We start from the raw sequence: 26335 nt of genomic DNA on the forward strand, positions 1-26335 counted from the left end.
CTAATTGGGCCTGTCAGTGTCCCTTAAAAATGGCCCAGTCAAAATCCAGACCTAAATTCCATTGAGAATCTGTGGCAAGAGTTGAAAATTGTTGCTCACAGACGATCTCCATCCAATCTGACCGAGCTTGAGCTATTTTGCAAAGAAGAATGAACAAAAATTTCAGCCTTTAGAAAGTTTAGAAGTCACTTCACACATACTTGCTACTTTGTTCTATTACATAAAATCCTTAAAAGTGCATTATTTTACATTACATTGTTTTAACCATTTGTCCAGAGAAGGTAAATCTCTTTCCATGTTAATAATCCCTCCAGGCATATTATCATATGACATACTTTTGTGTAATCAGAAATAAAATAAAAAAGCCAAGTGCATCCCGCATTTTATGGAAAAGTCCGGCCTATAATCAAACAGTCCTATCCTATTTTTTTCTCTTTTACGCCGTTCACCGCATAGGAGATATTTTGTAATAGTTTGGAATTTTCGGACGTGGCAATATGACTTATTTTATTTATTTATTGTTTATATATAAAATTGGGAAAAGGAGTGATTTATACTTATTAAATAAACTGTAAAAAAAAAAAAAAAAAAAAAAAAAAAAAAAGTACTATTTCCCCCCTTAGGGGCTAGAACCTGGGATCTTTACAACCCTTGTCCTATTCCCCCTTACACTGCTGGGGCTCCGATCAGAAGCTGCCACTGCCATCAATGAAGAGGAGGGGAGGAGACCCTGTGGCCACTGGAGGGAGGGGGAGCACACTGGGCCACCAATTAACGATTAATATACAAATGCAGGAGGCGGCAGAAACACATTGCCGACACCCAACCTCTGACAGGGCGCTGTGATCAGCGTCAGTTAACCCCTCAGGTGCAGCACCTAAGGAGTTAATTGCTGTGGATCGCAGCGCCCTGTCAGAGGCAGGGTGCCAGCAATGTTTCTGCCACCGGCTGTATTTGTAATGTATTAAACGTTAGTCATCATTGGTGGCCCCCCCCTCCTCCACCCCTCTGCGCTCTCATTGGAGGCAGCGGCAGCACAGGGGGGGGGAGGGAGAGACTGCTTCCTTCTTCCCTGTGCTGCTAAAGGGAACATGGCGCACGCTGAGAGTAGCGCGATCCATATTCTCCGATACTGGGCTGTAGCACAGCCTAGTATCGATAAAAGACAAATCCCGGTATCATATCGATACCGGGCTAAAAGTATCGATTGAGTATCGAAAGTTCGATACCCGAAACAACCCTAGTTTTCAGAAACAATCAAAACTTCATCTAGAAAGATATAAAAAAATAAAAATAAAAAAAAAATATAAAAAAATAGGACCCAGGACAACCTTGAGGACCACCACTTGTGACTTATCTCTCCTCAAAACACACACCATTAACACCAGTCATCAAGAACATCTCCTGTCCAGAGGGACTGGTTAAGCAAATCAGTAAGAGGAGCAGAAAGGATTCCTGGGTGGATGCCATCTGAACCTTTTGCCTTTAAATGTGCCAATTCATCCATAACATCAGCCTCCAAAAACACCGGGGCTGAGCAGTTACCACTACCGGCCGGTCATGTCATGCTCATGATTTTGAAAGCTGCCTCTGAACAAAAGTAACTATTCAAATGGTCAGCGACAACCTTATCCCCATCAATGTAGTGATTTTGCCCATTCCAAATTTTTTTAATCCCACAATTTACCCAAATCCCACACTTATATATCTGAAGAGGAGTGTATCCTAGATTTGGGCATTTTTTCTTCTTTTGATGCATAAGCAGTATTAATACTATGTTTTGCTTCTTTTTGCTTAATTTTATACACTTTTTACTTCTCTAGTAAACCATAGAGGCCTCTACCTCCTTTTACTCTAATATATCTGACATATAGTCTAGTTGCCTTTATCATGGCAATTTTCAATAAAGTCCACTGGGCGCACACACAGACCTGCTTTTGTTTTCCACTTCCCCATTTCCATAAAATTAGTCCTTCTAAAGTCTAGCACTTTCATAGTAGCCTGCAAATGAATAAAGCGAATAAGCTCACCTTATAATTCAACATTAGCAAACTTGGTTGATCTATCACAATGCACAATTAAAGGGGGTTCACTGACACTTGCATGACATTAGGTTTACCTCAAAAGGATTCAAGTTGAAATATGAGGATCCAGGCCGTGTAAGTCTCTCTATCTGCTGCTTCGGGGTAAGCACAGAGTCACGTTTTTCAATTTGTTTAACCTGTGCATAAAAAAAAAAACAGAGCATAAATATATAAAAATAACCAAATGGGTCTTCAAGTCATGAAGCGACTGTCCCTCAAAAAACAAACACCTGTCTACATGGGGACTCCACTCTAAAGTGGAAAGCTGTGAAAAAGCAGTGGCTCCCGCAATGTCAGATGAGACAGCCCCTAAAAATATGTACATAAAAGGGTTTTGGATTTCAGGTTTTCATCTATGCTTACAATCAAATATTAATACCGAGAGCCCAAAAATGTGTCCAAACATAGATACTTTTCCAGAGGGAAGATTCTCTTGGACCAATCACTAATCCGCATTGTGGTCACACGACCTCACAAAACCAGCTTGTCTCGCTAGGAACCTCCTCATAGCAACAGGTACTATTTTCAACTTAGGCTGAGTTCACACGGGCGAGATTTCCGCGCGGGTGCAATGCGGGAGGTGAACGCATTGCACCCTCACTGAATCTGGACCCATTCATTTCTATGGGGCTGTGCACATGAGCGGTGATTTTCACGCATTACTTATGCGTTGAGTGAAAATCGCAGCATGCTCTATATTGTGCGTTTCAACGCAGGCCCCATAGAAGTAAATAGGGCCGAGTGAAAATTGCAAGCATCCGCAAGCAAGTGCGGATGCGGTGCGATTTTCACGCATGGTTGCTAGGTGACAGTCTATTCACTGTATTATTTTCCCTTATAACATGGTTATAAGGTAAAATAATAGCATTCTGAAAACAGAATGCTTAGTAGGTGGTCAATTGAGGGTTAAAAAATAAAATAATTAACACCTTCTCCTCTTGATCGCGTAGCTGCTGGTCTCTTCTTTACTTCTTTTGAGCTGTCGGCTAAAGGACCTGTGGTGACATCAGATCACATGATGCATCACCGTGGTGACGGACCATGTGATTGGAGCATGTGATCTGACGTCACCACAGGTCATTTAGCCGGCAGCTCATCATTAAAGAAGTAAGAAGAGACCGGCAAGTACGCGATCAAGAGGAGAAGGAGAGTTAATTATTTTATATTTTTATCGACCACCTACTAAGCATTCTGTTTTCAGAATGGTATCATTTTCCCTTATAACCATGTTTTAAGGGAAAATAATACCATCTACACAACACCGAACACAAACCTGAACTTCTGTGAAGAAGTCCGGGTCTGGGTACCACAGTCGGGTTTTTTATCATGTGCGTGCAAAACACATTGCACCCGCGGGATAAAAACTGAACATTGGAACGCAATCGCAGTCAAAACTGACTGCAATTGCGTACCTACTCGCGCGGGTTTGCCGCAATGCACCGGGACGCATCCGGACACGCTTGTGTGAACTCAGCCTTATTTTACCCCATTCATTTCAATTTAGCCACCTAACAGTTCAGCCCAAGCATAGCAGCAGGTTGGGGTGGGGGTGCTGCTTTAGCTGCTCATATCTCCAGATTGGTAGCAGCTACAGATATGGGCATTCCAAGCTTTCACACAAGACCAGAATCACAGCATTATTTCAACCACATCAGGAGATATCACGGTTAGAAATCGAGTCGGGAGTAAAAGCAATAAAACCTGCTTTTACTTTCAGCTGCACTCACTACCATCCTGATTTCTGACGGTTATAACTACCGATGTAGTGCAGATAATGCTGTGATTCTGGTAGTAGAATGCAGAGATATAAGCAGCTAAAGCACCCCCCCCCCCCCTTCTGTCTGGAGGATGGGGGCAGTTGGGAAGCTGACAGCCTACAGGAGGAAATATATATAAATATGGCATTACCATCATTGTACTGACCCACATAGTAAACTTATGTTATTTATACCACAGAGTGAACACAGTAAATTCCGCAAAATAATGTTAAATTTGATGTCTTTTTATCCTTTCCCCCCTAAAAATAAAATAAAGTTATTTAATACAGTATACCCCAAGATGGTTCATAAAAAAAAAACTACAACTTTTCCCACAGAATAAAAAACAAAAAAACAAACGAACACGCTTTAGAAGAAAAATATTTAAGAACTGCTGGAAAACAGAGTGGGAAAAATGTTACTGGTCCTCAAGGCTATATTTAAAATCTACAATAAAAAATAAAAAAGTGGGAGGGTTAAGGTCTCTTTCACACAACAATACGGATTAGGTCCGGATGCGTTCAGGGTGCATTCAGTGAAACGCCATTTTGCAAGCAAGTTCAGTCAGTTTTGTCCGCGAATGCGTTCAGATTTTCAGTTTTTCTGCACGGGTGCAATCAGTTTTAATGCGTTTTTCACGTGCGTAAAAAAAAAATAAAAAAATAAAATAAAAAATAAAAATGAAGATTTACAAACATCTCCTAGCAACCTTGAGTGAAAAACGCATTGCACCTGGACTGCATCCGGATACAATGAGGGACATTTACTAAGCATGTTGCACTAGAATTATGGCGTAAAATGCACCAAAAAGAATGGCGTTTTGATTTGCACCAAATATATCTACTGTTATCTCCACAATTTTTCACCATAAAGCAGGGCTCGACAATTCCCAGGCGCCAGGTCGCCATGGCGACCAGGAATTTAGTCCTGGCGCTTGGGTATTTGTCAGCTCGTTTTCAAAGGTGCCGTTCTGTCCAGAGGCAGCACCGTTTGAAACAGCTCCGTCACAGCACACAATAACAGAGCCGCTGGCAGCAGGGAGGGGAGGGACTCGGGAGGAGTGTAATCTGATCCTAGAGTGGAAGCTGCTTCTGCCAGCCCCTCCCCTCCCCGCCCACCAACCAATCAGAGCTGAGGCAAGGCAAGCACTAGCAGCTCTGAATCCGAGTCACACACTGTACAGGAGGGAGTCTAAGGCCTCTTTCACACTTGCGTTGTCCGGATCCGGCGTGTACTCCACTTGCCGGAATTACACGCTGGATCCGGAAAAACGCAAGTGTACTGAAAGCATTTGAAGACGGATCAGTCTTTCAAAATGCTTTCAGTGTTACTATGGCAGCCAGGACGCTATTAAAGTCCTGGTTGCCATAGTAGGAGCGGGAAAGCGGTATACTTACAGTCCGCGCGGCTCCCGGGGCACTCCAGAGTGACGTCAGAGCGCCCCATGCGCATGGATGACGTGCCATGCGATCACGTGATCCATGCGCTTGGGGCGCCCTGACGTCACTCTGGAGCGCCCCGGGAGCCACACGGATGGTAAGTATGCTGCTCCCCCGCTCTCCACTACACTTTACCATGGCTGTCAGGACTTTAGCATCCCGGCAGCCATGGTAACCATTGAGAAAAAGCTAAACGTCGCATCCGGCAATGCGCCGAAACGACGTTTAGCTTAAGGCCGGATCCGGATCAATGCCTTTCAATGGGCATTGATCCCGGATCCGGCCTTGCGGCAAGTCTTCAGGATTTTTGGCCGGAGCAAAAAGCGCAGCATGCTGCAGTATTTTCTCCGGCCAAAAAACGTTCCGTTCCGGAACTGAAGACATCCTGATGCATCCTGAACGGATTTCACTCCATTCAGAATGCATTAGGATAAAACTGATTAGGATTCTTCCGACATAGAGCCCCGACGACGGAACTCTATGCCGGAAGACAAGAACGCAGGTGTGAAAGAGCCCTTAGAAAGAATCGAATGAGTCTCAGGTTAAAAGAATCTAAAGATCCGACTTAGGCCGTGAGCGGTCCATGGAACCACGGGCTGGATTCCTGCGCACGGCGTCATTGGTTGCTATGACGCCGTGCGCTCCCTGCTGCTGCCACAGTACAGCAATACACTGGTATAGATCATACCAGTGTATTACTGTATTGCGGCGGCAGCAGGAAGCGCAAGGCGTCATAGCAACCAATGACGCCGTGCGCTCCTGCTCTCAGCAGGAATCCGTGTGCATTCGGCCTTAGTGATTTGATTCTTTGAGTTAAAAGAACCGTGAGTCACTAGAACAGTTTACACTGAGGCTGATGCTTTTGCATTTTGAAGATTAAGGGACAGGAGCAGAGAGATAATAGAAGTGACAGGACACAGTTTAGATTACAGTTTGAATTAACCCTTTAGGATCAAATTGGCTTCTCAAGGAGATATATATGTTAAACGCATCCCTTCTTCTGTCTCATTCAGTAGCTATATAACTAAGGGTACTTTCATACTTGCGGCAGGACGGATCCGGCAGGCTGTTCACCCTGTCGGATCCGTCCTTCCGCTGTTTCGCCGGACCATCGCTCCGTCCCCATTGACTATAATGGGGACGGAGCTCCAGCGCAGCACGGCAGTGCATGGCGAAACGCCACCGGACTAAAAGTACTGCATGTCCAACTTTTTAGTCCGGCGGCCTCTCACCGCGAACTGCCGTAATGCGCTGGAGCTCCCCATTATAGTCAATAGGGTCCGGGGACGAAGCGGCGGTATATGTAACATGGTATACAGAATTATTGTGGGGGGGGGGGGGGCTCTATGGAAAAGTGGGGGGAGCACCTACTAGGGGCTTTATGACACGGCTCCGCCTGGCTCCTAACTTTTTTAGCTGGCTCCAAGATTCCAAGGAAATTTGTCAAGCCCTGCCATAAAGAACGCATCACGTCAAAAATGAGTTGCAAATGACAAAGTGGGTGGGGCTATCAAATTGACACATATTACGCCTTATTTATCATCCTCTTATGGGCAGAAATGGCTCAAATTGTTCCGGACAATTAAGCCAGCTGATGTGGTGGCATTGTGTGTAAAAAGCCACAATTAATGCAGAAAGATGCAACTTTTTGTCAAAAAGTCGCACTTCTGAAAAGATAAAACAACCTGTAGTGGGAACAAGTGAGAGGTAAGTATTTAAACAGGGTGATATAAAGGAGCTAAACAGCAGGGTTGTCAGTAAACGGCCGTTCAACAAAAACAAAACAATGACAATAACGTCTTATGGCTAAGACAAAAGTCGCAAATTACCACAGGAAATGTCACAAATATGCTTCAAAATTTGCTCGCATTTGCTCGCAAATTTGGTCTGGCAGGGGTGGCTGAAATGGCGCATTTAAAAAAAAAAAAAGGGTCTCATTTAAGCGGTATTGGTTTTAAAATGTCGCAAATCAAGAGAAATAGGCGGATAATCAAGTTGATATTTAAAAAAAAAAGTCACATTTTACAAGTGGCGTGTGCCTTTTAATACATGAGGTGAAACAAATCACCACTTTTTTTTTAGGTTAGACTTTTTTTGGCACAAAATACGCCATTATTGATAAATGTCCCCCAATGCGTTTTTCACTGAAGCCCCATTCACTTCTATGGGGCCAGGACTGCGTGAAAAATGCAGAATATAGAACTTGTTGCGATTCTTGCGCAACGCAGAAATGATGCGTGAAAAACAACGTTCATGTACACAGACACATTGAAATGCATTCATGGGAGATTTTTTTTTAACCTACTGGGCTTTGTAACAAAAAAAAAAAAAAGTCTCAAAGGGGACGAGTTTTATGCTCTGACAGTACAGAAACACAAACCTATTCAGATAGAAGCGGAGCTTGAGTCTTCACTATCTCCGGATCACATAGGCCTACGGTGGTAGAAGTAGTCTCCACTGAGTCATCATTTTCACAGAGCAATGTTACTGTCCCTTTCGAAAATGTGCAATCCTGCAACTTCATCCCCCCACCAAGTATGCAAATTTTAGCAGCTCCACAAATGAATGTGGGAGTCACAAATTAGACCCCCTATGATTTTTTTTTTCCCATTTCTTTGTGGACCAAGTCCTGGAATTGTGCAGCAGAATAAATGTTATGCCGCTGAGTTTGTTGAACAAAAGCCCACATCTGTGTACTTAGAAACGTGGACCCCCACAAGTGTACCTGAATGCGTGCACCCTAAGGCTACTTTCACACTAGCGTTCATCGGTCCGCTCGTGAGCTCCGTTTGAAGGGGCTCACGAGCGGACCCGAACGCAGCCGTCCAGCCCTGATGCAGTCTGAATGGAGCGGATCCGCTCAGACTGCATCAGTCTGGCGGCGTTCAGCCTCCGCTCCGCTCGCCTCCGCACGGACAGGCGGACAGCTGAACGCTGCTTGCAGCGTTCGGGTGTCCGCCTGGCCGTGCGGATCCGTCCAGACTTACAATGTAAGTCAATGGGGACGGATCCGTTTGAAGATGCCACAATATGGCTCAATCTTCAGGCGGATCCGTCCCCCATTGACTTTACATTGAAAGTCTGGACGGATCCGTCCGAGGCTATTTTCACACTTAGCTTTTTTTTTGCTAATATAATGCAGACGGATCCGTTCTGAACGGAGCCTCCGTCTGCATTATTACGATCGGATCCGTTCAGAACGGATCCGATCAAACGCTAGTGTGAAAGTAGCCTAATGTGGTTTACGCATTTTTGGGATAATTCTCAAGTCCCCCCAGAGCATGTCAGTTATGGAGTGAAATTATATAAGGTGTGTGAGAACACAACAGAAATAGGCTACACCTGCGGTCTGTCTGTATATGAGGACAAATACTGCTAACTTAGTCGCCCCCCCCCTCCCCCCTCCCAGGCTGCCCCTAAATTATTGGGACATCAGCCAAAATTGTGTGGGACCTACTGACACCATTCCTATACAAAGAGTACCACGGGTACATGGAATTTTTATACCTTTTTAAATCCCTCCAAACTGCAAACACAGGGGCTTGTGGGACAGTGCGCAAAAACAGAGTGGGATACCCACAACCGCTGGTGTCCAAGCGTTTGGCGAGAGGAACATCCTTCGCCCTTGCAAGTAACGAGCTGCTTGCAATGAAGTGGAAGGACAGGAAGAATGTCTACGTGCTCAGCACTGTGCACACAGACACCACAGTAGTAGTTAGGCCTAGTTCACACGATCATTTTTTTTTTTGCGAGTGTACGGGCCGTGTTTTTGTGTTCCGTATACGGAACCATTCATTTCAATGGTTCCGCATTAAAAACTGAATGTGTTCCGCAAGCATTCCGTATTTCCGGTGCGTTGAAAGATAGAACATGTCCTATTATTGCCCGCAAATCACGTTCCGTGGCTCCATTCAAGTCCGTATATGCCATACTCAAAAACGGACCGGAAAAACTGAACGCAAACACAACGGAACAACTGATCTGTGAAAAACGGACCACAAATAAACTATAAAAGCCATACGTTTGTGTGAACTAGGCCTTAGGGAGAGGGGGCTACCACTGACCAATACAAACTGGTCTGTGTGACAGACGACAATACATTAATGGGAGGTGTAGACCTCTCGGACCAAGCGCTTCAACCCTACCTGGTGAAACGAAAAGAACAGGGCCTGGTATAAAAAAATAAAAATAAAAAAAATGTAGCAATCTATCTCATTCAGATTGCTACCTCTAATGGCTTTGTTTTTTTTTTTTTAAAAGCCCAAGGAACCCTCAACTTTCTCAAGTTCCTGGAGAATGTGGTTGAGAGTCTCCTGTTTGAGTCCCCCTCACCTGGACAAGCCTTTGAATCTGAGGATGTTGGAAGGCCATCAGAATGCCACTTCATCCCGCCCCGGCCACCCAGAAATAATGCCAGGTGTGTAGCAAGCATGTAAGGAGGAGGGACGCCTGTCCCCCACAGTTGCCCATCACAACCAGGCCTTACTCCTGTTTTGAAACATACTATACGATTTACAATTAGGGCCTATACAGACGCCCGTAGTGCTTTGCAGATCCGCAAAACACAGATACCAGCTATGTGCGTTCTGCAATTTGCGGACTGAACATGGCCGCAACCATAATAGAAAATACCTATTCTTGTCCGTGATTGCGGACAAGAAAAAGGACATGTTCTATCTTTTCTGAGGAGCCACGGTACAGAATAACAGATGTGGACAGCACACAGTGTGCTGTCCACATCCTTTGAGGCCCATAGAAATGAATGGATGCGCAGACCATCCGCAAAATTGCTGAATGGGTGCGGATCCGTTCATACGGCCATGTGAAGGAGCCCTTACAGCATGGATGTCAAACTCATGGCCCTCCAGATGTTGCAAAACGACAACTCCCATCATTCCCTGATAGCTGTAGTATGCCCAGGCATGATGGGAGTTGTAGTTTTGCAACAGCTGGAGGGCCACGAGTTTGACATCTCTGCCTTACAGTATTCATTACCAAAAGGGGGGGGGGGGGATCCTTTTGGGACCAGCTGTGGAGAATATTTTTCAATCGGTGAAACAAATTTGACCACTTAGGATTGGACTTTTTTCCATATATATATTTTTTGTACAATTAAAAGGGGTTTTATTAGATTTTAGAACTGATGACTTATCTTCCGTATAAGTCATTAATGTTAGACTGGCAGGGGTCCCACACCCGCGCCGATCAGCTGGTTTTAGAGAAGGCTCCATGCCTGCGCAGCCTTCATTGTTTACCTGCTCACCGTCGACACTGCAGCAGTCAGCAGGTGTAATTACAAGAAGCCGCCCCATTCACTTCAATGGGATGGCTCATTACTATTCAAGCGTATAAGAACGAGCTGTCCCATCGAAGTGAATGCGACAGCTTAGGTGTAATTACACCTACTCACTATTGCGATGTCGACAGCGAGCAGGTAAAGAATGAAGGGAAAGCTGCGCCGGCACGGAGCCTTCTCTTCAACTAGCTGATCGTGGGGGTGCGGGGTGTAGGACCCCCACCGATCTGATACTGATGACCTATCCTGAGGATATGTCATCAATCTCAAAATCCTGTAAAACCCCTTTAACTCCAGGACTTGATCACTCACAAAATCATTTTATTGACTTTAGGTTTACTGTGCAGAAGCACACATCTGTCTGTTCCAAAATGTGAACCCCCACAAACGTTCCTGGTTAAGAAAAAAAAAAAATAATAATGGCAGCCCGCTCTTTCTGGGCAACCAGTGCTGCCTATGCCACCTCTGTACTTTAGAAGTCATGAGGTTCATTCATTTTAGTGACAATCTCCAGCCTACGCTTGCCCTCCTGCTGGAATAATTCTTAAATCCCTATAACCCAGATATGAATGTATTAATGGGTGAATTTTAAAAGGTCCTAATTTTCATAATCTTTTTTTTCTTTTTTTCCAACAAAATGTTTGAGTTTTTACATATGTTGCAAAGCAATCGGTGTACTGATTATTCAAACTATCACTTACATCCTTCTCAGGTGGTCAGAATTCTAGTCATACATCATGTCATCTTTCACACGACCGTATGGCTTTTTCAGTTTTGCAGTCCGTTTTTCGTATGGCATATACAGTAATTGCATAGAAAAAAATTGGGCTGGGCATAAAATTTTCAATAGATGATTCCGCAAAAAAACGGAACGGATACGGAAGACACACGGATGCATTTCCGTATGTGTGTGCATTTCCGGAAACTGAATGCATACGGAGTACATTCATATTTTTTTTTTTGCAGAACCATTGAAATGAATGGTTTCCGTATACGGAACGCAAAAAACGGCCAGCAAACGGGGGTAAAAAACGGTTGTGTGAAAGTGGCCTTAATGTGTCATGACATTTGGAGGCTCTCAAATGATTGACTTGTTTCTTACCGTACACTAAGGGCTTTATTAAGAATTTGTTTTTGGTGGACCTCTTACGCCTGACAACACGCCTAGAAATATGGACATCATTTTGGGGATTAGTGATCCACTGGTTTATTGTGTGCATAGCGGTTTCTACCTTGCCGTGCACCGTGTCACTTGGCACGTTCGTCTCTCATATACAGGTTGTTGGAGACGTGTACGACCAGTCAGTATGAAACTCAAATCTGCAACATAACTGGATACATTTTGGTCCATTTTCTTGCCTTTCACTACAGCACAGTTTTTCCCTGCAATAATTTATTCTATGTCTTCATGTGAAAAATGTATGAAGAATGTGAAGAAAACCATATATACCCCTTATTTCTTCCTATAACAATTTGCAGTAGATGCATTCTTTAGGGGATCTAACTTTCAATATGGGGTCATTTCTGGGGGTTTCTATAGATCAGGCAGCTCAACGCCATTCGTGCGGTTGGGCATGAAACATTTTCAATCTGTGTTTTTGAAAGCCATTGGGTGCTCCTTTAGGTTTGGGCCCTGCTGTGTGTCACGCCATAACAATAGGGCTACAATAGGGATATTTCTGAAGGCGGGAGAAACGGGGTGATACATTTTGGGGTGTACTTCATTTTCATGTGCTCTGTAAAAAAAAAATCCTGTCTTTAAAATGACACTTATGTGTAAAAAAATTGAATTAACCCCCCTGAAGCAGCGATTTTACATTTTTTGCGCTCCCTGCCTTCCCGGAGCCATAACTTTTTTTCTTTTTCTGTTGACATAGTGGTATGAGGGCTTGTTTTCTGCAGGACAAGTTGGACTTTCTGATGCCATTTAATATTCCATATGATGTAGGGGGAAGCATGAAAAAAATATTCCAAATGGGGTGGAATTGGGAAAAAAAATAAAAAATTCTGCCACAGTTGTAATAGATTTTGTTTTTAGGGCGTTCACTATGCGGTAAAACTGCTCTTCATTCTCCAGGTCAGTACGATTATGGCAATACCACATATGTGCAGTTTTTCTTGCATTAAAAACTTTTGAAAATAATTTTTTTCTTGTCATCGCTGTATTCTGACGCCCATAACCATTTTTATAGTTACGTCTACAGAGATGTGGGAGGGCTCATCTTTGACAGGCCGATCTGTAGTTTTTGCTAAAACCTTTTGATCACTTTTTAACCAATTTATTTTTTGAAGAAATGGCGAATCAGCCATTTATTTTTTCCTTTACACCATTCACCTTATGGGATTTAAAAAAATATATTTTAATAGTACATTGTGAAGCCCATGATGATATTTTTTTTCATTGTTTATTTTCATTCTGACTTCTGGGGTGGACCACAACTTTCAGTCATCAGATTGCAATTTGTATAGAATAATGCAATTTGCTCCATTATTCTATACAGAAATAGATTTATTACAGTTCAGTGCTGCCACCTGCTGGCTTGAACTGTGATATACAGGTAATGAGCCTGGAAACCTAGTACAGGCTCATTACTAGCATCCGTAGCATTGAATGACCCGGGCATCCATATGGGCCAATCTGTGCGGTAAAGGCCTTTCAAGGACAGATAGTCCAGGCACGGGGACAGGGTGCCTCTACCATCTGGGGGCATCTCTGGGCAGAGGAGAAGACTAGGGTCATCCTAGGGATATACCAGGGACCATGTATGGTTGCCCAGTACCCTTTGTCATTAATAGGATATCACCATCTGATCCTTGTTGGCGCCCTACAGTTTTTGTTTGTCTATGTTGTATTTGCATTCAGTCCCCAAGTGAGGGACTTTTTTATTTGGTATAAAATAAAGGTTATGTTTTTAGGTAGTTGGCCTCTGTGACACTCATTACTAGCATAAAACTCTGCACTTCCAGGTTGTAGCCCTCTCAGATGCTGTGGTCACAATTGACGCCGGCATCTGAGGGGTAAGTGTCCTCAGTCTGCATTACCGCCAATCGCCGACATTAGCCGTGGGTGTTCGCTGTATGAAACAGCAGACACCCGGCAGCTATGGCGCTCTCCCCACTCAGGAACGGGTGCCATCTTTAACGCCCTCACATCCACCATACATGTACAGCGGATGTTGTGTAGGGGTTAATTCCTGCAACAACAAAATAAAAAAACAACCAAAAAACTGTGGGGTCTGAATACCGATGAGACCCAACCATAAAAAAAAAAAAGTTTTAGAAAGCGCAGACAAAATGAAGATAAAAATAGGTTTCTGATAAAAATATTGAACAGTATTTCTGTATACACGATACACGTTAAATATTGCAGTTAAAATAGGAAAGAAAATTTTAGATTTTTTTTTTTGCATTCTTTAATAAATAGATGCAATTTGTATCAGTTAAATTTTACCACCTAAATAAAGTTACAATATGCGACAGCAAAACAATGTCTGAAATACTTGGATGTGCAAAACCTATTACATAGTTAGGACTCGTGCACACGACTGTAGCCAGTTTTGCAGTCTGCAAATGGCAGATCCGCAAAACACGAATACCGGCCGTGTGCCTTCCTCATTTTGCAGAACGGAACGTTTTGCCCTCTATATCCGTAAAATGGACAAGACTAGGACATACTCTATATTTTAGCGGATGCCGCAGAACAGACATACGGAAGCAGACCGCACACACTGTACTGTCAACGGTCTGTATGTGATATCCATGCCTTTATAACCATCTACGTTACCTTTATAGGATTGTATTACACATGTAGTAACCTTTTGCCCAATTGGGATATATCATTGTGACTTGGTTTCTTGCAATAGTTTGGGTTGCCTTCTTTTATTGTGTTTTTCAATACCATGGGCAGGATTAGGGTGGAGTATGTTCAGTGTGGTATATGACTGATTGGTCCCTTTCACACGGGCGAGTATTCCACGTGGATGCGATGCGCCAGTTGAACGCATTGCACCCGCACTGAATCCGGACCCATTTATTTCTATGGGGCTGTTCACATGAGCGGTGATTTTTACGCATTACTTGTGCGTTGCGTGAAAATCGCAGCATGCTCTATATTGTGCGTTTTTCACATAACCTTAATCCACTTGATCGCGCAGCTGGCATCTCTTCTGGCTTCTTTCTTTGCTTTGTGCAGGAACAGGACCTGTGGTGACATCACTCCGGTCATCACATGATCTTTCACCCATGTGATGTCACCACAGGTCCTGTTCCTGCACAAAGCAAAGAAAGAAGCCAGAAGAGATGCCAGCTGCGCGATCAAGTGGATTAAGGCGAGTTAAATTATTTATATATATTTTTTAACCCCTCCAGCTCTATTTTACTATGCATTCTGTATTCAGAATGCTATTATTTTCCCTTATAACCATGTTATAAGGGAAAATAATACAATCTACAGAACACCGATCCCAAGTCCGAACTTCCGTGAAGAAGTTCGGGTACTAAACATGCCGATTTTTCTCACGCGCGTGCAAAACGCATTACAATATTTTGCACTCGCGCGGAAAACTTGTGCGTGTTCCCGCAGCGCCCGTCTGAAAGAGGCCTATATTATACACCCCTGTGAGATATACCTAACATATGACGTGTATCTATGGGGAGAATAGTTTTGTCATATTGCTGCAAAAAAAATAAAAAATCAATCATATTTTTCATTGAGTATTGTATTAAATTTCATCAATAAATGATGACTTTACATTATGTGTGTTTGAACATGTGGTGATTCTAAGTCCTATGAGGGGCTTGATATAACGCACAGGCAAACTGATTCCCATCCCACACTAAAGATTCTGGGTCAAAGGGGACAATAGTGGCTGGGAACATAGCCCGATCTCGCGGCTGGCAAATTATTGGTCTACCACTTGCATATGTGATATTTAAAGGGCAAAAAAATATATATTAAAACCGAAGAGGCAGAAATAGAAATATTTTAATTCGCTGAAAAAGGCGGCAAGTTTATTAAAAGGCTGCATTGAGAGATGCTGTGCCATAGCAGGAGGCACTCATCTTCATGCCACACCTCTGGTACACTACATGCCCTCTTCTTTATACTGGGTGAGTAGAGAATTCTAGCAAACACTAAAGGGATTCTCCTATCTACTGAAGTGACATACCGGTATATCACTACTAGGATATGGCGGCACTATTCAATGGGAATCCAACGTCTAGGACTTCAACAATCCTGAAGATGAAGAAGCCTCAGCGCCGCTGAGCCATGTACCCAGCATGGCAGTCCTACCCATAGACTTGAATAGCGCTGTGCCGCTTCCCAGTACAGGATGGCACCTGTCACCCAGCATCCATACAGAAGCCCAATAGACACTAAATAGCCGGGCAGAACATGGAGGCTCCCCATACAATAGGAGGCTCGGGGGCTTTATAGGAAGAACCAACAGATGATATGTCCAGGTAGTCATGGTCACCGCAGAGAATCGCTCCTTCCCGAATACAAGACCCCTCTCCCGCCTGTTCACACCACACTCCCCGTGCTAACACGGTAATTACGTCACCTCGTTGTAATACTTGGAAAACGCATCATCCACCGCTCCAGACGGTCCACCGGTCCCAGGTGCCGCCATTTTAGCGCCGAGGACAACTCTCGCGTGATCACGGCGCCCTGGAAATATTTCCTGTGAGCGCAGACACATACGTACGGCGGGCAGTCCCTTCATTTCCGGGTCACCCGCCTGCTCAGTGTTCCGGTGTTTGCTGTGGTGATGGCGGTGGCTGGAGGAGCTCTGCGGGAAGGAGGGCAACCTGCCATTACCGGGGGCGGCTGTCTCCAATTCTATTATTATGTGGCAAGAGAACGGCCCTCTAAACGGTGGATGAGCCAAGCGCTGCCTTCATCTCCACCACTAGATGGCGCTGTACCATAACTCTTGTAGTGTAAGGACCCTCCACAATGAGCTCTATATGATAACTATGGAGCGCCATTGAAATGTCCATCCTGCCGCAGTCAGGCAGAGCATTGGTATCGTTAAAGGGGTTGGCTGACAATAAAAAAGAAATACTTTCATAAAGTGTTCCTACATTTTGAAATGTCGGAGAGATATATTAAAGCTTTTGATCAGTGCCCAGCCATCGCTAGAAGGAGGAGAGAAGAAGCGCTCCCTCTGTTCACTGCATGAGATGGAGCCATAGATTTCTACAATAATCTCACCTTCTCAGACCCCCACCTGGACCTTTCATATGTCGCTATGACATATCAATTTTTTTTTATTTTTTATTTTTCAAAGTACAGTGCATAGTCTTTCAGACAGTAGTCCGAGATCCAAAATGCGCAGGGCTCATGTAAACCCTGTCCATAAATGGGCAGCCCCACACCGTTTGGAGACAGCCTGTTTGTTCCCAATTTACCAGCTGTACAGATGGTAAATATCAGGGGTGGCCAACCTTACAGACACAAAGAGCCAAAAAACAACAACATATGACTACCAGGAGCCACAAGCTATACAATTACACACGGTTACCGTATTTTTCGCCCTACAAGATGCACCTAGCTTTTAACAAAGAAAAATAAGAAAATAAATATTTTTCATCCGATCTGAGGTCTGCTAAAATATTTTATTTATTATTAGAAGAGAAAAATACAAAAAATATATTTTTCAGACCTCAGATCAGACCCCTAAATCAGATCCCCAATCCTAATCTGAACTACAATAAGATCCCTAAACCTCATCAGACCTCCAAATCAGACCCCCAATGCTCGGATCAGGCAACACAAATCAGACTCTGTGTCAGACCCCCAGTGCTCATATCCCCCCCCCCCCCCTCCATGATCATACCTGACCAAACCATGCTCAAACAAGACCCCCATGATCAGATCTGCCCCCATGCTCAAATCTGAACCCTCATGCTCCGATCGTCCCACTCATGCTCAGATCAGACCCCCATTGTCCAGATCAGGACCCCCCCTCATGCTCAGATCAGAACCTACCATGCTAAGATCAGACCCCTATGCTCAGTTCTATAATTTAAAAAATATATCTTCCCTTCTGATCAGGCACTGGGCTCCTGCTCGGGCACCTGCTACTCTGCAGGTCTGACACGCTCTCCACTGTGACCTGATGAGCACAACGTCAGGTCATACTGCTTGTCTCTACGTACTACGTTCTCGCACTGTGCATCAGGACGTAGTGGAGAGTGAGCTGGAGCTGCAAAGTAGCAACAGTGCCCGATCGGGAAAAGAGATCCGAGCATGGGGTGGAGAGTGAGCCGCCTGACTGCTTCCTGGCTCCACAGCTAGAGCCGCTCTTGAAGAAGCAAAGAGCCACATGAGGCTCAAGAGCCACGGGTTGGCCACCCCTGGTAAATATGGACGCTTTGGCCTGGGCTACACTGCAACTTTTTGAAGCTCAACTAATTGATTTCAACTATTAACGCCCCTGCAATTGTATGCTGTGGTGAGCCCACTCGATACGTGGCAGTCGCTGGCTGTATAGTACAGCGGGCACCCAGCCGCAATGACAGGAAACAGCGATTCATCCAAACCCTGACATTTAACCCCTCAGATGCAGTGATTGCAAAATCTGGGAGGTATGCCAGAGGGATGCGGCTCCCTTTTCCTTCCAATCAGAGTCCCCGCAATTGAGACACAATTGGCTATACCCTGCCAGAGCTATCTGAACCTTTAGGCTGGGTTCACACCTGAGCGTTTTACAGCGCGTTCCTACGCGCTGTAAAACGCACAACAGGCAAGAACCAATGATTCCCTATGGGAATGGTTCTCACCTGGGCGTTTTACAGCGCGTACGATCGCGCTGTAAAACGCCCGACGCTCAAACAAGTGCTTGAGCTTTTTTTTGGGCGTTTGTTGCGCGTTCCCTGCACATAGAAATTCGGGAACGCGCGACAATGTGTGAACGCCAGTCTCTGTATGCGTGATTGTAAACGCCCGTACAATCGCGCATACAGAGCGCTCGTTTCAGAACGCTCAGGTCTGAACCCAGCGTTAGGCCTCATGCACACAAACTCATGTTCTTTACGCCTCCGTTCCCTATTTTTGCCGAACCATTCATATTAAAGGGTCAGCAAAAAAAAAAAAAAAAACGGAAGGTATTCCATGTGCATTCCGTTTCTGTATGTCCATATTTCTGTTCCGCAAAAAAAATAGAACATGTCCTATTATTGTCTGCATTACGGAGAAGGATAGGACTGTTCTATTAGGGGCCAGCTGTTTAATTCCACAAAATAGGGAATACACACGGATGTCATCTGTATTTTTTGCAGACCGCAAAATACATACGATCGTGTGCATGAGCCCTAAAGGTACCTTCATACACGGCAGTTTTTGTGTCAGAAAATTCTGCGTCTGAAAATCAGTTCCATTCACCTTTAGGTCTCTTTCACACAAACGATTTGGATTGTGTCTGGATTCATTCAGTGAAAATTGCACCATTTTGCAAGCAAATTCAATCAGTTTTGTCTGCAATTGCGTTCAGTGTTTCAGTTTTTTCCACGCAGGTGCAATCATTTTTTTATTTTTATTTTTAAACCTGAAGATATACAAACAACATTTCTAAGCAACCATCAGTGAAAAACGCATCGCATCTGGATTGGATCCGGATGCAATACGTTTTTCACTGAAACCCCATTCACTTCTATGGGGTCAGGGCTGCGTGAAAAATGCTGAATATAGAACATGCTGAGATTCTCACGCAACGCAGAAATGATGTGTGAAGGATTCAGTGTGGGTGCTATGCGTTCACTTCACACATCGCACCCGCGGAGAAAACTCGCTTGTGTGAAAGGGGCTTAATGAGGCTTGCACAAATCCATATGCTTGCTGCCCCATTCAAATTCAAACTATTTTCAGTTGTGGAATTTTCTGCCACAAAATCTGTCATGTGTGAAGGCCACACATGACAGAGTGTCTCGCTCTGGACTCGCAGCGCAGCTCCCAGCCTGAACTTCCAGCTCTGCCGGGGTTGCATAGTATTATATTGATTAATGATTCTATGTAACCCTTAAAGGTCTGGAATGTATTGAATAAGGCCTCATGCGCACGACTGTTGTGTGTTTTGCGGTCCGCAAATTGCGGATCTGCAAAACACGGATGGCATCTGTGTGTGTTCCGCAATTTGCGGAGCAGCACGGACAGCCATTAATATAACTGCCTATTCTTGTCTGCAAAACGCGGACAAGAATAGGACAGGTTATATTTTTTTTGCGGAGCAACGGATGCTGCCCCATTGAAGTGAATGTGTCCGCATCCAAGCCGCAAAAACAGTGGCTCGGATGCGCCCAAAAGAACGTCCGTGTGCATGCGGCCTAACACTGACAGCATTGTCGTGTTATCCAGTATATTCCAGATATCTAAGGCCCCTTTCACACGGGCGAGTATTCAGCACGGGTGCAATGCGTGAGTGAAAAGCATTGCACCCGCACTGAATCCGGACCCATTCATTTCTATGGGGCTGTGCACACGAGTGGTGATTTCCCCTCCAGCACTATTGTACTCTGTATTCAGAATGCTATTATTTTCCCTTATAACCATGTTTTACAATCTTCACAGAAGTTCGGGTTTGGGTACCAAACATGCTGATTTTTCTCACGCGCGTGCAAAATGCATTACAATGTTTTGCACTCGTGCGGAAAAATCGCACATGTTCTCGCAACGCACCCGCACCTTTTCCCACAACGCACCCGCACCTTTTCCCACAACGCCCCCGCACCTTTTCCCACAACGCCCGTGTGAAAGAGGCCTAAGGGTTACATAGCATCATAAATCAATATGATACTATGCAACTCCGACAGTGCTGGAAGTTCAGGCCGGGTGCTGCACTGCAAGTCCGCAGCGTGACACCTGCTAGTCTGAAAGGGGCCTAATAGATCTCTATTAGGCCTCTTTCACACAAACGTATTAGTTCCGTGACCGTATTGCGGGCCGCATACGGTGGTTCCACAATACATGGGTCACCAGCCGTGTGCATTCTGCATCACGGATGCGGACCAATTCACTTGAATGGGTCCGCAAATCCGGAGATGCGGAACAATACGGAAACACTACGGAGTGCTTCCGTGGTGTTCCATGCTTCCGTTCCGCAAAAAGATAGAACTTGTTCTATCTTTTTGCGGAACAGATGGATCGTGGACCCCATTTAAGGGAATGGGTCCGCGATCTGCATGCTGCTGCCCCACGGACTGCAATTTGCTGTCCGCAGCAAGGGCACGGCCATGTGAAAGAGGCCTTAGGGTGACTAGGACAACGGATCAAAAGATCCCAAGTTCTAGCCCCCTAAGGGTGCTAATAGTTATTAAATAAAACATAAAAAAAATATTAAAAGTTTATATAAAATATATAAAACATTGGTATCGCCACATCTGAAAATGTCTGAACTATTAAAATATTTTAAAAAATTCCTGTGCAGTGAATGCTGTAAAAGAAATAAAATGAAAAACAAACAATTCACCACAAAAATGGCACCAGTAAACAGTACAGTTCATTCTGCAAAAACCAAGCCCTCATACAGCTCAAAATACAAAAAAAAAAGTTATGGCTGCATTGGTGGTGCAAAGAAAATATAGATTTTTTTTTTTAAGCTTTTTTTTTTTAAAGTAATACAACAAAATAAAAACTATACAAGTTTGGTATTACCGTAATCGTATTGACCTGCAGAACAAGGACATCATTTCTTTTTTCGCACACAACAAATGCCGTGATGTCAAAACCACAAAAACCTTGGCAGAATTATTTTTTCAATTTTACCCCACAAAGAATTTCGCCTGTTTTTCCCCTTTTCCAACACAAGACATGGTGCCATTAAAAATGCATCTTGCCCCGCAAAAAATAAGCCATCATATGGCTATGTTAATGAAAAAATAAAAGTTATGGCTATTGGAACGTGTGGAGGAAAAGTCTAAATGCGAAATGAAAAATAAGTCTGGTCTTATGGGGTTAAATGAGAGCTGCATTCTCACTGCACTTGTGCCGAATACTGAACGGGACGACGCAGGCGCAAGATTTACACGGCAGGAGAACCAACGCTGGCCTGGCCCTGTCAATAAAGACAGATGGGCGTGGAAATGAGGTGGGCAAATGGAGCCTCTGGGAGCATGTGCAACCTAGAGCCTCATTTGCATATAATAAAAGTTAAAATGACACGAAAACGGGGGCATACTTAAATAAAAGAAATGCAGAGTTAAATTCAGGTGACATTCTCACATCTATAATGTCAGCCTGTTTAATAGCGAAAATTGGGGTGACAGAAACCCTTTAAGCCATGAACAGAATGAATAGAGGGGGAGATTTATCATTTCCCTTGTTTCTGAAAAGTGGCATTAAAAAGTTGCAAACTATAAGCCAGATTTATCATTACACTTAGGTCTCTTTCACACGGGCGTCGCGCATGTGGGCCGGACTAGATGCGGGTGCGTTGCGGGAAAAGTGTTTTAATGTGTTTTGCACGCAGGTGAGAAAAATCTGCATGTTTGGTACCCAGACCGGAACTTCTTCACAGAAGTTCAGGGGTCGGTGTGTAGATTTAATTATTTTCCTTTATAACATGGTTGAATGCTTAGTAAAATAGTGATGGAGGGGTTAAAAATAATAAACAATACCCTATCTCAAGCAATTAGGTTAATGCATAACATCCACAGTTTTAGGTGCCCCTAAAAACATGTTAGAGTAGGTTACCCTATCGAATCCCCTCATCTGTCTCTCCTTAATTCAGCGGAACCCTCTTCAGAATTATTCTTCTGAACCTGATCCATCAGTATCCACCACACCTCATGCACTCAGAAGCACTACAGATATTCCCTGGTGACTGGCTCATGTAGCCATTAGTGTATCTATTGTGTTAAGCTGGCCAGACCATTGTACAAAACAAGCACGTCTACCTTTTGTATCACCCCCATCTCCTTATAGATTGTAAGGTCTCACGAGCAGGGCCCTTATTCCTCTTGTTTTGATTGTTGACCTGTTTGCTGCTATGTTATTTATGACTCGGTTTGTAGTTGAACATCCTGTTGGCGCTATATAAATAAAGATTATTATTAATTGTCCTTCCGACCCTATCGAGATAGTATGTACTAAGCATCACAGCCCCACAACCAGGTTCTCTGACTCTGGGGAACACCCCCGGACTTCTTCCAGGTTGAATGGTACAAGTTGAGGGTGCGTTTACCTGTTTAAAAGTATGTTTTAATATGCATATGAGCATCAAGGATTACCTTCCTCTTTTTAAAAAGCTACGGTTCTAGGGTCCATTGGTGCTTCTGCTTTTTGCTTTAGTCATGGAACCCCCTCCTCTCTGTCCTGATTAATAACAGTTCCCTGACAGAAGGGTGGCATGTGGCTGGTATCACAGAAAATTTGTCGTTTTACACGGATGACATGGTAATGTACTTATTGGACACTGAGAAATCCCTACAGGCACTTCTGGGTACAGTTGAGAGTTATGGTAGGCACTCTGGCTTGAAGGTTAACTGTGCAAAATCCATGTTGTGCCTACTGGATGCACCTGCCTTGAATAGTTTGACCCCTAGGTCTTAACTGTTAGTGGTACATAAATACGTGGGTAAGTGTATCCAGCTTAATGTAGTTCCTGCCATGGAGCAGCTTACCCCCAAGCTGTTGGCAATGGCATACTTGCCTCTATCCTTCATGAGGCACATTAATATATTTAAAATGGTACTACTGTCCAAACTTCTTTATTAATACACAGTATCTCCCTTAAACTCCCATTTTACTGCCATCGACAGGCTTTTATCCCCTTTCTTGTGGACTAAACCAGTGTTCCTCAACTCTAATCCTCAGGGCCCACCTGCCAGTCATGATTTGGGAATATCCAAAAGAATGAATACCTGTGGTAAGTCCAGATGCATTAACACTAATTATATCACCTGCTCAATACTAAGGAAATCCTGAAAATATGACTGCTACAGTAGCAAGTTGGACTGCTTTTGTGGATATGCCTGCTCAAGGTCTCCTTACCTCCCACAATGGCATAACCCCAGTCACCCAGAGCTGCAATATTTGCCCGATTTTGAATTTCACCCACAACATGGGCTGAAATATGTTACCCAGCTATATGACGGGGGCTTTTCCATTCTTACACTCGTTTCAATACAGTAATTTAACTTGCCGTAGTCAAGTCTCTACCGTTACTTCCAGTTACGGTATGTGTGTGTGGTACACAGTTTGAAAAAGAGCTTATAACCCTGAAATGTGGAGCTGTTGAAACCGTAGTACAAGGGGTTAACCTTTGGAAACCAGTCTCTTCCGTTTATGGTGTGATCTTGGCGGACCAGGACATGCCAGACTTGGCGGATTTGCAGCTGAAGGAACTCACTTCTACTTGGAGATGCACAGTGCCAAGCGGTAGGGACCAGCTCATACAGGCTAAGGCAGGGGTGCACAACTTTTTCTGGTTGGGGTCCACATTGCCAGAGTGAAGGAATCCCAAGGGCCGAAAATAAAAAGTTAAAGGGGTATTACCAACTGAAATACTGTACTTATGGCGTATTATACATACAGTATATACTATAAAAGTCTGGTTACATGTCCAGGACTCCCATCTAATGGGAGAGTGCATGAAAAAATTGGATTTTTGTACTTACCGTAAAATCCCTTTCTCGTTCAATTCATTGGGGGACACAGCACCATGGGTATATGCCCAGCTACCACTAGGAGGCTACACTAGATATTAAAAAGGTTGGCTCCACCTAGGTGGGCTATACCTTCTCCACAGCCACTAGGCTAATCAGTTTGTACCAATAGCAGTAGGAGAAGGAGAACCAACATGTCCTGGACCAGGAAAGGAAACAAGAACAGCAGCCCGGTGACAGGAAAAGAAGTCAAAACAAAGGGTGGGATCTGTGTCCCCCAATGAATTGAATGAGAAAGGGATTTTACGGTAAGTACAAAAATCCAATTTTCTCATTTCTGTCATTGGAGGACACAGCACCATGGGACATCCAAAAGCAGTCCCAGAGGGTGGGAAGGAAATATTCAAAAAGTTGGATGCACAGGTGCTGGAGAACCCTGTGACATAACCGGACCAGGAGAGGCCATAGCATGAAATGGTTCCAAAGAAAGCCTGAAATGGTTCCAAAGAAAAGGAAAAATATGGGAGACCGTCAGGATCCCAAAGACAAGTGCCTGGGAAACAAAGCCTGCAAGAAGCAACAAAGGTAAGCACCCAGCTCCACCCAAGGTGGGAAAAATAAAGCGCTAGAGGATAGGGAGCAGGGCTGGATGTCCTGCACTAGGAGCAAGAACAGAACAAGTGCGCACTAGAGAGCTCGAGGAAGGATCAGGAAAAACCTGTGCTCTCCCTGAAGAAACAGGAGAGCAGCACTCAACGTCTGTTGGTAAACACCTAGTGCTCTGCATATAGAAGGATGCTCAAGGAGGAGAATTCATAAGAGGACAGTCTCAAAAAGAAAAAATAGACTATGAGGGTGCCTGGAAAAAGGAAGGGAGCGGTCCTTAACCAAGAAAAAAACTTCCTGGAAACAGGCTAAGGCTACTTTCACACTTGCGTTCAGAGCGGATCCGCCCAAACGGATCGCTCATATAATGCAGACGATGGGATCCGTTCAGAACGCATCCGTCTGCATTATATTGTAGAAAAAATTCTAAGTGTGAAAGTAGCTTCAGACGGATCCGTCCAGACTTTACATTGAAAGTCAATGGGGGACGGATCCGTTTGAAAATTGAGCCATATAGTGTCAAATTCAAACGGATCCGTCCCCATTGACTTACATTGTAAGTCTGGACGGATCCGTTTGCCTCCGCACGGCCAGGCGGACACCCGAACGCTGCAAGCAGCGTTCAGGTGTCCGCCTGCTGAGCGGAGCAGACTGATGCATTCTGAGCGGATCCGCATCCACTCAGAATGCATTAGGGCTGGACGGATGCGTTCGGGGCTGCTTGTGAGAGCCTTTAAACGGAACTCACAAGCGGAGCCCTGAACGCTAGTGTGAAAGTAGCCTAAAAGACCCTGTGCCTCGGCAAAAGGAAGGCGATTCAGAAGACCTGGAAGCAAAGGGATCGATCAGTGAGAGGACCCAGCAAGGAAAAACTCTAAATTGTCTCAGACCAAAAAACACGGCCTGTCCGTGGCCAACCCATGTAAAGGCCAGAGTAAAGATGTAACAAGTAAGCACTGGAGGCTAGATGATTGAGAGAAATCATAGCAAGCCTCCTTCCACAGCAAGGCAGGTGGGACAAGAGAAACACCTTATGAGAAGGTGGAAACTCCATCCTGCTAGAGAAATCAGTCAACCCCTGGATGAGGAGGGGGTCCTAGGTAATGGCCAGGAGAAGAGAACGTAAAGACCTGCTTCCCATAAAAAGCAGGCGACGATCAAGCCTCTGAAAAACTAACAAAATATTGCTGTAAAATGTAATACCAGAGATATCCCTGGCCACATGAAGTCTCACTAAAAAGGAAACCAGTAGCAGGCCCTGGTAATACAAGCGGAGACACACTTGTCTGAGAGATATTGGAGTAAAGGGAGAGGACTCCAAACAGCTTAAAGAGGAACAGTTCTCAAAACAAGGGAAAGCTGCATCTCAAAAGTGACCAATACAATGTAAATTGCAAATCATAGCAATAAACTCCCAGATACCAGGTACTTGACCTAGGGGAACGGGAAGAGAGGTTAGAATCTCAAGAGGGCAACACACCTATGGGGACCCAGCAGGGAAAAGAACCAAACCGGACCCAAAGAAGCAGCTGTCGTACAGAGCATGTG

General features: G+C 44.4%; 1 protein-coding gene across 1 annotated transcript in view; it reads right to left on the reverse strand.

Annotated features, from left to right (window-relative positions):
- DNAJC8 (DnaJ heat shock protein family (Hsp40) member C8) overlaps nucleotides 1-16291 on the reverse strand; it is a 53533-nt gene extending 37242 nt beyond the window's left edge. Inside the window, exons 1-2 of the mRNA XM_044287918.1 lie at nucleotides 16141-16291; nucleotides 2120-2221 (exon numbers count right to left, since the gene is read on the reverse strand). Coding sequence (XP_044143853.1) covers nucleotides 2120-2221; nucleotides 16141-16278 — 240 coding nt within the window. The 5' untranslated portion in view covers nucleotides 16279-16291. The remainder of the gene's footprint in view (nucleotides 1-2119; nucleotides 2222-16140) is intronic.
- Nucleotides 16292-26335: the final 10044 nt, after the last annotated feature.

This window comes from Bufo gargarizans, chromosome 3, assembly GCF_014858855.1.
Source record: "Bufo gargarizans isolate SCDJY-AF-19 chromosome 3, ASM1485885v1, whole genome shotgun sequence".
Lineage (NCBI taxonomy): Eukaryota > Metazoa > Chordata > Amphibia > Anura > Bufonidae > Bufo > Bufo gargarizans.